Source organism: Myotis daubentonii, chromosome X, assembly GCF_963259705.1.
Source record: "Myotis daubentonii chromosome X, mMyoDau2.1, whole genome shotgun sequence".
NCBI classification, from domain to species: Eukaryota; Metazoa; Chordata; class Mammalia; order Chiroptera; family Vespertilionidae; genus Myotis; species Myotis daubentonii.
The window spans coordinates 3,871,138-3,887,779 of NC_081861.1; the positions used below are offsets into that span (position 1 = coordinate 3,871,138).

A 16,642-nucleotide genomic window follows, 5' to 3' on the forward strand; every position below is an offset into this window, starting at 1 on the left:
TGGGCAAGTTACTGTTCTGTGCCTCGGCATCCCCAACTCTAAAATGAAGACAGTAGTGGTAGCTCCCTTAGAGGAATGTCATGAGAATTACCTTAATATACATGTGGCATCTTAAACGCCACCTGCAGCACAACTGTTAGCTAGTATGTGACTGTCACTGAGAAGCCCCACATGGATTCTGCAGATCCCCACTCCAAGGCTGAGACATGCCAGCCCCCAAATGGTAGAAGTGGCAGTGGCCAAACCCCTGCCTGCCATCAATATGAAAGTCCCCAATGGGGGAGACTATTCTCTCAAATTCCAGTTTTCTCCCTAACTCCAAGGATGACTGCGAGGTCCTTTTCTCTCCTCGGAGCTAGATGTGCTTGGCAGCTGTCAGTCCCATGTACTCTGCATTCTAGAGAAGGAAACACAAACTAAAAGCCAGCACAGAATGGAAAAAGCATTGCCGCCTTGTGGCTTTGCAGAGGCTTCTTCACGCCTCGGCACTACCCAAGTGTCACCCTCTGCAGACCCAAAACTGAGGCAAGTGACGAGAGCACCTCCAATGATGGAGGGTGCTCACTTAGAGCTGAAGGCTCCCTGGGGGAAATCTGCCAATGTGCTCTTATTTCCTGTTGTCCTCAGGTCCAAAGACATGAGGGGCTCTCATACACCAGAGCCAGAGTTGGGCTGCAGGTCTCTATTCCCTGTTCCTCAGTCCTCATTACCACAGGGTGTTGGAGATCACCAGCCAAGTTTGGAGTTGACAAGCTCTTTTTTTTTTTTTTTTGGATGGTTTGAACTTGGACTTTATTTATTTATTTATTTATTTATTTATTTATTTATTTATTTATTTATTTTATTGCTTAAAGTATTACAAAGGGTATTACATATGTGTCCATTTCCCCCCCCCCGCCCTAGACAGTCCCCTAGCCTCCCCTATCCCCCAGTGTCTTATGTCCATTGGTTATGCTTATATGCATGCATACAAGTCCTTTAGTTGATCTCTTACTCCCCTACCTCCTGCCCCCCACGACAAGCTCTTTTTAAATAAGCAAACTCAGGTCAGTGCCCCTTCATTCTGACACAGCAGCAAAACCACAGGCAGGCGACATCCATGAGGCTGCAACCGATGAGGGATCTGCAGGAAATGTCACCTCTTTTGTGCACTCAAGCAAAAAGAGACACAGCAGTTTCCTCCTAAAACAAAACTCTAATTGTGAACATCAAACCTTAATTGCAAAATACCAGACATTGCCAACAGCAATGTCTACTCTCTCTCCTGCCGCTTTAAGACTTTTTGGATTCTTACCCTAATGTCACTGCTCTAGAAGGTCCAGGTGTTTCTCATTCCTTGTGTTTATACACCAACAAAAATTTTAACAACATTTTTTTTTCTCCTGGAACATTCAATACTCTGAATTTGTATGGTATTTCCGTTTTAATCTCTCTCAAAAACAAAATTAAAAAAACCTGTAAAAACCTTCCAGGCGCTAAGCTAAAGTACATCCTACATGCCCACAGTGGTGCAGACACCAAACTGGCCTCTATTTCAAACCAACCTTATATTAAGCCATGACAACATGGGTGTTGTGCCTCCACCAACGATCCAGACGGTGAAGAAGACAATGAGGAGGGTGGTCGTGAACATCATCTGGCGAGCATAGGACGCTGTGTCTCGGATGGCCAGTGCAAATGCCATCGCTCCCCTGAGGCCTGCAGGGACCGAAGAGGAAGATCTCCTGGTTATACAGCCAAATGACAGCGTGACCTCAAATCCACTGCTGCCTCTTGGGGCTCATAAACCCTATCCACTCGTATTTCCGGAGCCAAGCTGTTTCATTCAGAGAGAAGAACCTTAAAGGAATATCATGTTCTCCTATTTAAAGTTTTCTTTTGCAAAATGTCCAAATGCAATGATAAAAGCACTGCACTAGCCCAGCTGGTGTGGCTCAGTGGTTGAGCATCAACCCATGACCCAGGAGGTTATGGTTTGATTCCCAGTCAGAGCATGTGCCCAGGTTGCGGGCTCAATCCCTGGTAGGGAGCAAGGCAGCCAATCAATGATTCTCTCTCATCATTGATGTCTCTCTCTCTCTCTCTCTCTCTCTCTCTCTCCCCCTCTTCTCTCTGAAATCAATAAAAACATATAAAAGAAATACTGCACTAGTGTGTACAGCACATTTTAGAATAAACTCTTTCATTGCTGAAATAATTCTCCTGCTAGTAATATAAAATAAAAAGAAATATAAATAAGAAATAATTTAAGCTCTCCAAATCTGTGATCCAAGCATGACCAATGCACTACACAGTCATTATAAACATCAGAAACATGCTAGATGTGAATATGTCAAATGAGTATTTGTGGTTCATGTACTATGAACCACAAAACAGTTCAGCATTTCCCTAGCAAGGCCACACAGAGAAGTAACTATATAACCTGATCTACATCAGGGGTTGGGAACTTTTTCTGCAAAAGGTGACAAATGTTTTATGCTTTGTAGACCACGAGGAAAAATTAAGGCTGTCATGTAGGTCATATAAAAGAGAGAAAACAAATTTTCACAAAATTTGACAAAAATTACAAATATAATAATGAGTACAATTCATTCTAATACAGGTCTACTACTGAAAAGAAAGGAATTCTTTGGGGGGTTGTTTATTTGGGGTTCAAAGTTATAAACTTTCACCTGTGAAAGCCACTCTGTGCCCTCTGGGTGTATGAACACAGGCAACAGCCAGATTTGGTCCAGGCACCAGTTTACTGACCCTGATAATCTACATTAACGGGTATAAAGATTAAGTACCAACGTTTTAATGTTTATCTAAGTTCTTTTGTTCCTTCCCCATACCATGCTCATAATTTTTTCTATAGTTAAGACTGAACCCATGGTCTTTAACACATATGTAGTATAAATTCCTATTCACCATGAGCAAGATTGCGGGTATATGAGAATGAAAATTATGCCCACTGTATCTGTTTGTAGATTTTCCCACCTTTTCCAATCATTTCACAATTAATCTGAGAACTTCACTACAATTTACTAAGCGTGATTCCACAAAAGTTACATAAAAAACTGAGCAAAGTTAATGTTTTCTATTAATCTGTGCTAGTGAAATATTTATACAAATCTATGTTGCCCTACAAGTCAGTTATGTCATTGATCAATCGATCAATATTTAAGCCTCTAAAGAAATGTTATCTTAAAAAAAAACTGGGAGGATCAGAAAGACAATGTGTGCTATATTTTTCTTACTTTTATTAGGTAAACACTGTAAGCAATATAAAAGTGAAACCTCAGGTAGGTCATGGCCTTGAAGAGTGAGTCCTCCCAGCAGAAACTCATTTTTATAGGCGATATCTTTAAACAGCGCTGTGTACTTCTCAGTCTTTTAGTACAGAAGGTAAAGCACATATTTTAAGTTCATCTAGGTGAGTGAGTTATGTCCAGTTCATTTTTCTCTTTCTCCCACCACCTTCCTAATATGTGAGGAGCATCTTGTCACTGTCCTCCTCAGAGACCTCTAATGGTTCCCAGCTCCTATATAAACCCAAAGCGGCACAGCACTGCAGCTTCTCCGTGGTCCTCCAAGTGTGGTTCTCAAACCAGCAGCAGCAGAGGACACGTTAGGAATTCAAATTCTCGAGGCCGCCCTGTACCCTCTGCTTTAACCAACCCAACAGGGGATTCCAACACAACCTAAAGGTTCATACCACTTTACATGTAATTTTCCTTTCCAATCTCACCTCCTTTCTGCATTACCCCATGTGTCTTACAGTTCTTGCCTTTCCAACCTGCTGCCTCCTGAAATCCATTTCTTCCAAGTTCAGTTCACGGTTACCCCTTTGTGAAGATGGCCCTGGTCCCTCCTCTCCTCATTTATTTCATACCTCTTTTGTTCAATTCACCCCCTTCTCTTCAGAGAAAACACGTTGTACACGTGCCCCCACACCCCAGTAGACTGTGAGCTCCTTGCAGGAGACTGGTTTCTGTATCCTCCACAACCGAAAACTGCGGCTTATAAAAAGAGAACGCTCAGAGTGAAAGGAAATCATTATCGCAGGCTGTACATTTAAGGGCAGATGCAAATGAGTCCTAGACAGTGACTGCTTTGCTGAACAGTGCTAGTTGGTATGGTTTCAGTATGACTCTGAGGCCCCCAAGAACTACTGCATGGCGTTAAAGGGCAGCTACTCACTTTGCCTCTTGTACAGCCTCTCCCAACGCCCCCGCCACAGGACAGAAGTAACCCTAAGGGTCACAGTAGCCTTTTGCGCTACCATTTCCTTCCTGTGCTCTACAGAAATGCTCTAACTTGGGTCTCATTTGTCAACTCTGACCCTTACCACCATCTACCCATGCCAACTGTTCTCTCCTTCCATTATCTCCACATAGTTAGTTCCTTATTGTCCTTTACCTTCTCAGTGGCTTCTCCATACTTCCTAGCTTTATAGTGAAGGGGGGAGGCATCTGGGAGACAGTGTGAATGAGCTGGGGTTCATCTTTCTTATGAGTGTATTTTATTTCTTTTGCTCCATAGAAAGTCAGAGTTAGGAGGAACTTCAGTTCAATTTCATTATTTTACAAGAGAGGATACTGCAACTGGGGTGGAGATGTTGCATGACATGGCCCATATTCTTTCTCATTAAACACCTATTTTACTTATAATTTTAGATCTGGAGCCCTTCTTGAAAATTAAGGGTTATGAACAATCTACTAGAGAACAATTAAGCACTTTCAATACATACCTCCAGGCCCTTTGGGTGATAGAGATGAAATAAATATGCAAATATTTTAGGGGATAATGTTCACATTTGATAGTAGTTTGCAAAGTCAATATTAAATCAGTTTACCATGTACATCTGTCTACTCAGCACCATAGGGGATACAGAAGACCCAGAAACTTTCATCTTTCTCTTTTTATGAACCTTGTCAATACTTTAATGCTGCCTGCTTCGTAACACCCATTTTCTTGACATTTATACTGTCTTACCTGAAAACATCATCATGTGTTGAAAATTCCAGCCAATCTTATGTCTTCTGCCCAAGTTGAGAAAGAAGGAGAGTGGGTAGATATGTGCAGCTCTGCCCAGAAAGATGGCAACCTGAGCACCAGGTGGAGGTTAAGGGTCCAACAGGTTTCCAGAATGCCACCATCACAACCTCTGGGTGAACAGAGAATGTCAGGAATGCCGTGACATCTCATTGTGATCAGGAGAATTGCACAAAGAAGCCAGGCTGTCTAGTTTCCCTCAAACGAGTCTCCAAAACAAGTGGTATTCAATTGACCAACTTTCCCAACCTCCTGGCCCATTCGTAGCACATTAAATGCACTGTTGTAAATGCCTGATTTCATTATGCTGCTATGATCAATACAGTCTATCTTAAAATGAGTCCAGAAATAAGCGAAGGTCCCATGGAAGGGATGGGGAGCTGAGAGAAGCAAACAGTGTGTTGGGGTCTTTTGGAAGAAAAACCACAAGAAGAAAGAATTACTGACCTCTGAGTCAAACTATGAAGACAAAGTTTGCTGGGTAAGCTCATAAGCTGTGGTTGGAAGTGAACACCAGGGCCCTGAATGACCAGGAAGATCTACTGACAAGAGGTGGGGAAACTTGAAGCATTCATAATCCTAAGACAGCCCAAGCCGGTTGCTCAGTGGTTAGAGTGTCAGACTGAAAGGTCTCAGGTTTGATTCCAGTCAAGGGCATGTACCTCGGTTGCCGTGCTCGATCCCTGGCCCTGGTTGGGGTAGGGACACGTGCAGGAGGCAACCAATCGATGTGTCTCTCTCATATCAATGCTTCTCTCTCTCCCTCTCCCTCCCTTCTACTCTCTAAAACTCAATGGAAAAAATATCCTCAGGTGAGGATTCACAAAAGAACAACAGAAAACCCCACATAATACTAAGACACATTCATGTGCCTCACAAGAATCAACCTGGGAAGACTTCCACTTTGGTGGCTGAGGAACTGTACTGTGGAAACCAAAGAATTCAGGGAAACCAGTCATTCGTCACTTGCTGAATTTAGAACAGAGCCCAACAGAGAGCTCAACAGAGAGTGCACACAGCCCCCATCACAGAAGGAAAGCACCGTGGGAGCCAGAGGAACAGGAAGCTTCCGTTTCGGCAAAGCACCAGCTGCCACAGCTGCAGCTGTTTCAGACACAAGCACGGGCAGAACTATCTTCTGCCTTCTCCGGGTTAAAGCACTGACTAAAATTTTCTTCTTTTGTGTTTTGTTTTGAACAAAAGGAAACAGGTAGTGCTTATAAAGCCCACTCTACTCCAGAAGCCATGCAGAAGTCCTCCCTGGTAAGCAGCCTTCAGGATTCACAGAGGACCTGGCTGGCCCTCCTCCAGGGTCCTCATCTGTAAACAAGGGCTGGGCTCGCACTATCTCTCACAGGATGCCGTGCTAGGAATACAAATCAAAATGGCATGCAAGGTCTTTCCTCATCAAGAAAAACAACACTGATCCCTCAGACTTTTACCTGTTGGATTCTTAAAATATATTGTTATTGATTTCAGAGAGGCAAGGAGAGGGAGAGAGAGATAGAAATATCAATGATGAGAGAGAATCAATGATCATGTGCTCCTGCACGCCCCCTATTGGGGATCGAGCCCACAACCTGGGCATACGCCCTGATGGGGGATCAAACCAGGTCCTCCGGATTCATGGGTTGATGCTCAACCACTGAGCTACACAGGCTGGGCTTGCTGTTAGTTTTTTTGACAGTCAATCCAAGAAATGAACCCCAATGGAAGCAGATAACTCTCTAAGTGCAAGGATTCTGATGTAGCATTAGACCATCACCACCATCTAGCTGCTTGCTGAGTATCACTTATTCTTGCACAAGAAATAAAAACTGATAAGAAAAAAAAAAGGCTTCTTTTTTGCCAGCATCCCAAGACCTAAGGATATCCATGAGGCCTTGAAAAAAGCAAATGTGAATGCCCAGCAATAGAGAACTCCTGCTCAGGATCTGGCAGTCCAGGCTGAGCTGGATTGCTACAGTTCCAAGCCTCAGAAAAGTTCACCTGAATAAAAACAACAGGGTCTGAGGCCAAAGCCCTCAGCTGTTGATCTACTGCTAGGTATTCACATCCTCCTCACTTGAGAGAAGCTAACTCTCAAAACTGTGTCTCTCTTCCAGAAAACTGCGCTCCCAGTAGGACTAAATGAAGGACCCCAGTGTTTTTCCATTTGATCTTTCCTTCCTCTCCCTTTTCTCTTTCTGGGGAGAAAAAAAGTCTTTTCCACGATGATATGTTAAAGCTTGGGTAAAAGCGTGCTTATTGCCTACGAGCTCCCCTGAGCTGCCAGGAAGGGCTGCCATACCGGTGTGCAGTCAAGAGCAAGAGTAACAACCTTCGGGTTTTCCAGATGGGGAACCTCCCGGATTGGAATTCACTTGGCAAAGAAATAAAAATAGTTCTGGGGACAGACATGGTTGCCTACTGTTAGATCTGCTAAGTAGGGCTCTTTACAAAACAAACTGCTGCCTGCCAAGCACAAGTGTAATAGAAAGGCCATCTTACACAGAAAATGCAGAAATCCACGCCAGTCCTTTAAATCAAACACATTCAGCTCTATGAACCTTGTAAGCCTTCTTTTTTCTCATCATAAAAATACCTGAACTCACACTGGCTCAGCCACCCACCGCAAACAGACATTATTACTATAGCTTCCTCTGCAATGGTGGCGTTTCTGTCTAGAAAATTGTGGAACCGAAAAAAAAAAGGATACAAAAGCTCCAATGATGAAAATGGGGCTGAAAACGTGCTTCTGGAAGGTAAACAGTGCCAGGCCCATGTAGGAGAAGATGAAATTCTCTGCCAAGAAGTGTAACACCTCAAAGAGCTGCAGGGAGAGGGAAAAGGAAGCATTAGACCTGCGGGTCCCCTCCCCTTGTCGTCACAGGGAACTTGTGAGGACCCAGGGCTCGGGCTCACCTGCTTCGTTCGACTTCTTGATTCCACCGACAGGTTGTTATAGGTGTAATGGGCTTGTGTGATTCCACAGAAAAGGACAGCTACAACACCTAGCAGGAGAGTGTGGGTTTGTTTTTTTTTAAAGCAAAGGAATAAAAGGCAGCAGGAAAAATCCCTGGTGAAACCCAAAGTGAGGATAGGCAAGCCCAGCAGCCCCAAGCCTCTGCTCTTGAAGAATTCTTCCCTCCCGCCAAGCTCCCAGATACAGTGAGGGAAATGGTGGCCCCAGGGCAGAGAAAACCCACCTGTAAACCCGCAGGCTTCTGCCAGGAGGAAGGTGCTCCAGGACATGAGGAAGAACAGCGCGGTCTCCAGCAGGGGGAAGCAGTGCAGCTTGGTAAACTTGGTCACGTCGGCCCCTGTCAAGGAACTCATCTCCAGGAACACATACCAGAAGTCACCAAGAATCGCATTCTATTAGCCCAGGATCCTCTTTCTAGGGGCCTTCCTTTCCCCTCAGCTCTTCTTTTGGGGGCCCCAAAGGTGCTGCTTGCTTTTTAAAGGAAGAAAAATCAAGCTTCCCAGGAGAATAGAGGTTACGAAGGGCTGGGAAAGGGGGAGGATCCTGTTTAATGAGTACCCAGGTTCTGTTTGGAATGATGAAAAAGTTCTGGAAGGAGATAGTGGGGCTAGTTACACAACATTGCGGTTGTACTTAATGTCACCGAAATGTATACTTAAAATAGCTATAAGGACCAATTTTATGTTATATACATTTTACCACAAATTTTTTTAAAAAGAGTAATGTCTGGGGGAATGGGGGGGGGATGTGGGGATAAGGACACATATGCAATAACTTAATCAATAAAAAAAAATCTAAAAAAATGAGTAATGTCAAATCCCAAACACCATCGAGGCAGGGGAGGGTGGGTGTAAGGGGGAGAGATCAACCAAAGGACTTATATGCAAGCATATAGGCCTAACCAATGGACATGGACACCAGGGGGGTGAGGGCATGAGTGGGGGGGGATGGAGGATAATGTGTGGGGGGGGATAAGGACACATATGTAATAACTTAATCAATAAAAAAAACATTCATAAGTCACATGGGCCAGCCAATAAAAAAAATTAACAGAAAAGGGGGAATTGCACAGTGTGAATTTGATCTCAATAAAGCTGTTTTTTGTTTTGAAATTAAGCTTTCTAAAGAAACTGCAAATGTGTTTTCTGTGCCCCTCGCAATGCCCATGGCTCTGAAAGGCACAGTCATGGCCTGGGGTTATATCTGACAGTGGGGGGAGTGCCCAGGGATGGCTTGGGAAGATGAGGCTGTGAGACCTTGATTTCTGCAGGGCAGAGCTAAGCCTAGAGTTACACCGCAAACATTTCCGCATCCCCTTAGCTAGGCCCTCAACTGTCATGTGTTTTTGTAATGTTTTTATTGATTTCAGAGAGAGGAAGGGAGAGGGAGAAGAGTATTAGAAACATCAATGATGAGAGAGAATCATTGATCAGCTGCCTCCTGCACGCCCCCTACTGGGGATGGAGCCCACAACCCAGGCATGTGCCCTGACTGGGAATTGAACCATGACTTCCTAGTTCAGTGATGGCGGACCTTTTGTGCTCGGCATGTCAGCATTTTGAAAACCCTAACTTAACTCTGGTGCTGTGTCACATATAGAAATTTTTTGATGTTTGCAACCATAGTAAAACAAAGACTAATATTTTTGATATTTATTTTATATATTTAAATGCCATTTAACAAAGAAAAATCAACCAAAAAAATGAGTTCGTGTGTCACCTCTGACACACGTGTCATAGGTTCGCCATCACTGTCCTAGTTCATGAGTCAATGCTCAACCACTGAGCCATGCCAGCTGGGCTCAACTGTCATGTTTTACCAAAGTGACATTTCAGGAGCCCCCAAACCCCGTTGGAACAATAGATGTAAGACTCATTTCTGAAAGGAGGAACTGACAACTTTCTTTTTGCAAGTGGAACATCACACAATCATACCCAGGCAGGGGCAGAAAGTACAAAAAGGATATTAGAGCGGTCACAACACCAGTCACAGCTCCCATGGTAAAAGAGCCACTAAATATACCTAGAAAAATGCCAACTGACTTAAAAAAGGCAGCAGCATCAAAGGCGTGAGTATTCAGCCCTGCTGGCTGGTAGGCAACAATAGACCTGGAGTTTAAAAAGAAAAAAAAAGTGTTAAAAGACTGCGCTGGCTTTACACCATGGTACCAAAAACTATCAACAAACACAGATATGTACAGTCCGCCAGGCACTCCCTATGGCAGTGGTTCTCAACCTTCTGGCCCTTTAAATACAGTTCCTCATGTTGTGACCCAACCATAAAACTATTTTCGTTGCTACTTCATCACTGTCATGTTGCTACTGTGATGAATCGTCATGGAAATATCCGATATGCAGGATGGTCTTAGGCGACCCCTGTGAAAGGGTCATTCGGCCGCCAAAGGGGTCGCGACCCACAGGTTGAGAACCGCTGCCCTATGGTGTCTTCATTGAACTTAATCTGCAGTCACCATGCTACGCTGGTACAACATTCTGATTGCTGACAACTGGACAAAGCAATGTAACGTTATCCATCAAGCTGAGAAACCTCATTTAGAAAAACACCCAATTCAATAATTTAACACTTTTCAGACGGGCCTCTGAGCATTCAGGAAGCCAGTCTCTCTTCCCGGGCAGGCACAGTGTTACTTACGAGGACAGCACAATGGCAACAGCATCATTTAGGACGCTTTCTCCAAACAGAAGTGCATAGAGGTCCACGTCTGCATGTAACTCGTTAAATATCGCCAGGACAGTGACTAAAAAGTGAGCAAAAGCACATCGGTTAGTTTCTGTTTCTAACCTTAAGCCCTCGATGACAAATTTATAGAAGCAATTCTTATGTTCAATGGGACAGGGCAGTTTGGAGTCAACGGCGCGTTGTCTGTCTATGGCAGAAGTGAGGATGGCAATCTTCCTAATCAGGATGAGTGGTGAGATGATGCTGGGTTATAATAACACTCCACTGAAACACTGCCCTTTCCACTGGAAGCCCGTCACACTTTGAAACAACCTCTACTACAGAACTTTAAAATACATAATCACAATTGCCCGGCCAGCATGGCTCAGTGGTTGAGCGTTGATCTATGAACCAGGAGGTCAGGGTTCAATTCCCAGTCAGGACACATGCCTGGGTTACAGGCTCGATCCCCAGTAGGGGTCATGCAGGAGGCAGAAGATCTATGATTCTCTCTCATCATTGATGTTTCTCTCTCTCCCTCTCCCTTCCTCTCTGAAATCAATAAAAATATATTTTTAAAAAGTGCATAATCACAATGAATACGATTTGGCTCTACCATTGGGCAGAAACCTTATTTTATTGACCACTGTGCTCCCAGAGCCCAGCAGAGGGTTAGGGAGCAAGAGAAGGCTTTAATGATGGTTTTTAAAATAAGTCTTTGTTTAGGACAGACTATACGTAATTACACTTCTCATAGTCTCCATATTTCTTAAGTGTTTAAAAATCAGCTAGTCTCCAGACCAGCAGTTCTCAAACTTTTGGCTTCGGGACACCTTTACACTCTAAAAAATCACTGAGGCCCCAAAATAGCTTTAGTTTTATAAGCTACCAATATATACTGCATTGAGTAAAGCAGAAAAAATATGTATTCATTTAAAACTACTAATAAACCTATTATGTGATTATATATTTTAAGAGAAAGCAATTATATTTTCCAAAGCAAAAAAAAAAAATAGTGAGAAGAGAGACATTGTTTCATATTTTTTCACACCTTTTAAAATCTTGATTAATGTAAGACAGATGGTTCTTATCTGTTTCTGCATTTGATCAAAAGATAGTCAATATCACACGTTAATACAGCCTCAGGAAAACCCAATTCACTGTATACTTGTTAAAGAATGAAAGTTAAAATGACTACAACATATTACTATTATTTTTACATCAGTGTTGACCTTATGGACCCCCTGAAAGGGGTTTGGACTTTCTCAACTTTGGTTCCGTTGACATTTGGGACTAGAAAATTCTTTGTTGTGGGGGGCTGCCTTGTGCATTGTAGGACAGTTAGCAGCATCCCTGGTCTCTACCCGCAAGACAGAGCAGCACTGTGCACTGGGCATCTGGATGCCTGATTGTAGTAGGAGCCTGGGCACCAGCTCAGGACTGTTAGCCAAGATAAACAGCTATTTGTTTAAGCTGGTATTGCCAGCTTTTTCTGTTATTTGCAGCCAAAAGCATCACAAACTGATATAATTAGAAAAAGAAACCAAACAAATGCTTAGCTTAGTGAATTATAAGCCAAACCATTCATGTAACCATCATCCAGTTCAAGAAATGGAACTTAGCCAGCTCCACAGAACTCCCCCATATGCTCCATCCCAATCTCAAGCTCTTCCTTCACTCAAAAGTAATAACCATTAACCTGATTTTATAGTAATTGCTTCCTTTCATTTCCTTATAGTTTGGCCACCCAATGTATATTCCCTGACACTATCGTTTGGTTTTGCCCACTTTAAAATTTATTTTTTAAAATATGTACTTTTTAACATCTCTTTCACTTCACAGGCCCCCCCTCCATTCCTTTTGGCTGACTCTCTTTTCATGATGTCCTATTGTTTAGTCCTCTCACTTTTAAATTTTCTAATAATGATATCCACAGTTCTTTCATAACTTCTATCATTTAAAATTTCCCTTAGGTTCTGTTGAAATATTAATAACGTTTTGTCTGCCTTGGGACCCTATTTTTCTGGTATGACTCCACTTTCTGTAACTTGATTATTCAGAATGATTACCTTCATTTTTCTGATTATAATATGTTTGCAAGAAGTTCAACCTCAATCCATTTCTGCTCCTCATATTAAGTCAGAGGTAGGAGGACCAGCGTAGATTTCCTTGTTTCATGGCTCTAGGGCTCCCTCTTCTGGTTTTACATTGAAGTATTAAAAACATGGCCTTTGGGTGTAGCCACATCCCCAGCACTCAGATCTACTTAATCTGCTCTCCTCCACTTTCTTAGCTTTCTTTCTCCTTCAAAGCCCCATCAATCGAGGCCCATGGTCCTAGCAGTTCATGTATAGGGAGTAGCTTCCAGATAGATCTTCCCTGGGTATTTTCTGAGAGCCCTGGGGGCTCAGGTCTCTCCAGAAGTCTCACACCTCCTCTAGTCTCCTTGCCCACACCCACCAACTGAAGCCCATAAAGTCCCTCCCAGTTTTACTGTTGTTATCTAACATGCCTATGAAGTTGTTTACTCCCAGTGGGGACCTCTCATTTTGAATGTGAATACTTATGGGAAATTTCTGGGTTCCCTGACAGTTAAAATGACCAACAGCCCCCTCCTCTCCTCTCTGCTTCCTCAACACATCTGCTGCTTCTAGCTCTAAGTCTCACTGCTGCTGCTGGTTTTACCCCACCAATGGGTAGTTGTGAATTCATGAGGCTACTCTATCAGGTAGTTGTGTAATGTGGGTGAGACACATCCAGTCTGTTAAAGGCTTGACTAGAACAAAAAGACAGTAATGGAGAACTCAATCATCTCTCTGCCTGGCTGTCTTTCAGCTGGGATGTCAGTCTCCTCCTACCTTTGGACTTGGACTGGAACTATAGCATTGGCTTTCCTGGTTCTTAGGATTTAGGACTGCTGATCCTGGGACTTCTCAGCCTCCATAATTGCATCAGCCAATTCCTTATAATTTCTCAATTTCAATCTCTTTCTTGCTCTCTCTCTCTTAAACACACACACACACACACACACACACACACATCTCCTATTTGCTCTGTTTGCCTGAAGAACCCCAACTAATACAAAACTCTACTAGCTTATCATTACCGTTGACCCTTAAACAATGTGGGGGTTGGGGTGCTGACCCCCTTGCACAGTCGAAAATCCATATAATTTTTGTCTCCCTCAAAACTTAGTTGTCCCTCAGTATCCACGGGGAATTGGTTCCAAGATCCCCTGTGGATATCCAAATCCAAATATGCTCAAATCCTCTATATAAGATGGAGTAGATCAGTGCCTTCCACATCTGCAGACTCGCAACTGTGGATTGAAAATAGTACAAGTATTTATTGAAAAAAAAAACATGCATGTAAGTGGACCCATGCAGTTCAAACCTGTGTTGTTCAAGGGCCAACTGTATATGACAAAAGAATTGTCTTGTTTTTAACCCAATGTCAAAGAAAAGTTAACAACGATAATAACAATTATTAAGGATTTACCATGAAGCAGGCACTATGCTAAACATTTTACAATCTCACTTAGTCCTCATAAAAGCCTGTGGGTAGCACTATCGTTTCTCCCAACTTAGAGAAAATAAATCAGGCCTTGTATAATGGGCCACCTTCTACTGCAATATCAAAATTCCTAAGCTTGGCCAGTGTGGCTCAGTGGTTGAGCATTGACCCATGAACCAGGAAGGTCATGGTTCAATTCCTGGTCAGGACACATGCCTGGGTTGTGGGCTCAATCCCCAGTAAGGATCATGCAGGAGGCAGCCAATCAATGATTCTCTCTCATCATGGATGTTTCTCTCTCTCCCTTCCTCTCCGCAATCAATTAAAAACACATATTTTTTAAAATTTCCTAAAACTTCAGCAGTTGAACCCAAGAATAGTTTTATCCATTACTCATACAACATGTCCACTGAGTGCTGGCACCAGAGGCCTCTGTTCACATCAGTATTCAGGGACTCAAGACTGATGGAGGCTAATCTCCACAAACAGAACACAGGGCTGACAGCCCAGGAGATCTGGGACCCAGGACTTTATGAGTCAGGGTCCTGGCAGGAAACAGATGGCACACCCTCAAATTGAGCAATTTGAGGAGTGTTTAATAAGGGATTATTTATAGAAGTGTGGGGAAAGTACAGGAAAACCACAAGGGAGAGGGCAGTACTTGAGGCTAAAACAGGGAGCTTTATACCATCCCTAGGCCGGAAGGGGCCAGAGAAGGAGTGATTGTCAGAACCAGGAACTCTACAGAGATGGTCACCTGACAGGAGCTATGACCTTTGATCAAGGGATGCAGCCAGGCATCAGGGACCCTGCATTTCCACCTTCCTTCCATCCTCACACTAGTGCTCCCCTGTGGATGAATCCAATGGGAAACCTCTGAACTCTTCCATACAAGTCAGCCGCTTGGCATGGAGAAGAAAGTGGAGAAGGGTGGCGAGTAACTCTAGAGGGGCACACGGAGGCATCCAACACAGCCACCCACTAGCTATGAGAACTCACCACAAAGCAAAGTCTATAGATTTTAGCCAAGTGAGGGTTTGAGCTATATGATTTTCAAAAGCTCTTCTGACTTTACTATTTTTCCTGAAATACTACAATTATCAGTAGTTAAAAAAGTATAGTTAACTCCTATATCCATGACAATGAGGGCTAGCTTGCATAATTAAAACAATTAACATTTATATAGCACTGATCTGAACCTGACTGCTCTGAATTTTATTTCTCATTGCTTCCGCCAATCACCTTATAAAACAGGACAGAGCCTGGCCGGTGTGGGTCAGTGGTTGTGTGTAGACACATGAACCAAGAGGTCACAGGATCCATTCTCTGTTAGGACACATGACTGGGTTGCGGGCTCGATCCCCAGTAGGTAGCATGCAGGAGGCAACCGATCAATGATTCTCTCTCATCATGGATGTTTCTCTCTCTCTATCCCTCTCCCTTCCTCTCTCTCTAAAATCAAGAAAAACATATTTTTTAAAGAAAAAAAAACAGGACAGGAACTCTGCCCATTCCCCCCACCCCTGGGCAAGGCTGAGCCCAACCAAGATTAGGAATATGAGTGCTAACACCAGGAAGATGACTGGAGGGGTGGAGGGGGGGTAGGATGGAAGACTGGGTAAGTGACTTCTAAAATGGGGAGTAAACCGACTCTTCCACCCCCCAGCAGGACCTTTGGAATCAGAGAACAGGGTCACATCAGCTGTTTCCAACTGGATAAGAACAGAGAAATTAAAATGGACTGATGACTGCGGGTACAGCTATCTAAAAAGCACGGGGGGGAAATGATAAAATAGCAGATAGGGGAAGAAGGAAGTATCAAGAGCCTTAATTTGTTCATTCAACTAACTTTCCCTGAACACTTCATCTGTGTACTAAAGAGCACTTAGCACTTGCGAACATTCAGTACAAAGAGGTAAGAATTGTGTACAAAGTAGATGACTTAAGAGCTGTGGGAGCAAGTAACTGAAAGAATGAGAGAAGAACTAGGCAGGTGGCAGATATGAACTGAGTCAAAAAGGATAAAAGAAATACTGACCAGCCCTGGCTGGTTTGGCTCAGCAGATAGAGTGTCAGCCTGTGGATTGAAGGGTCCCAGGTTCAATTCTGGTCAAGGGCACATGCCCAGGTTGCGGGCTCGATACCCAGTTGGGGGCATGCAGGAGGCAGCCAATCAATGACTTTCTCTCATCATTGATGTTTCTATCTCTCTCTCCCTCTTCCTTCCTCTCTGAAATCAATAAAATATATATATTTTTAAAAAGTGATAGTTCCTCCCTTCCCCCAACTGGTGGGCAGAGTATGATGTGACCTGCAGCCCAGAAATACCTGAGTGACTAACCAGGTACCTTATATGGACTATACATTGGACCACCAATCCACGCCTGCCAAATACCCTAAGCCCTTGTCCTATATGGACAATGCAGTAAGCCACCAATCAGTGGGCGC

The 16,642-nt window shown here is 43.5% G+C and overlaps 1 protein-coding gene across 2 annotated transcripts in view; it reads right to left on the reverse strand.

Moving 5' to 3' along the window:
- The window catches only part of SLC9A7 (solute carrier family 9 member A7), a 116,319-nt gene that overhangs the window by 31,130 nt on the left and 68,547 nt on the right, over positions 1–16,642 (reverse strand). For both annotated transcript variants that reach the window (XM_059678990.1, XM_059678989.1), the window contains exons 6-12: positions 10,655–10,760; positions 9,969–10,110; positions 8,226–8,331; positions 7,942–8,030; positions 7,736–7,849; positions 4,978–5,089; positions 1,545–1,698 (exon numbers count right to left, since the gene is read on the reverse strand). In XM_059678990.1, the coding sequence (XP_059534973.1) occupies positions 1,545–1,698; positions 4,978–5,089; positions 7,736–7,849; positions 7,942–8,030; positions 8,226–8,331; positions 9,969–10,110; positions 10,655–10,760 (823 nt within the window). The remainder of the gene's footprint in view (positions 1–1,544; positions 1,699–4,977; positions 5,090–7,735; positions 7,850–7,941; positions 8,031–8,225; positions 8,332–9,968; positions 10,111–10,654; positions 10,761–16,642) is intronic.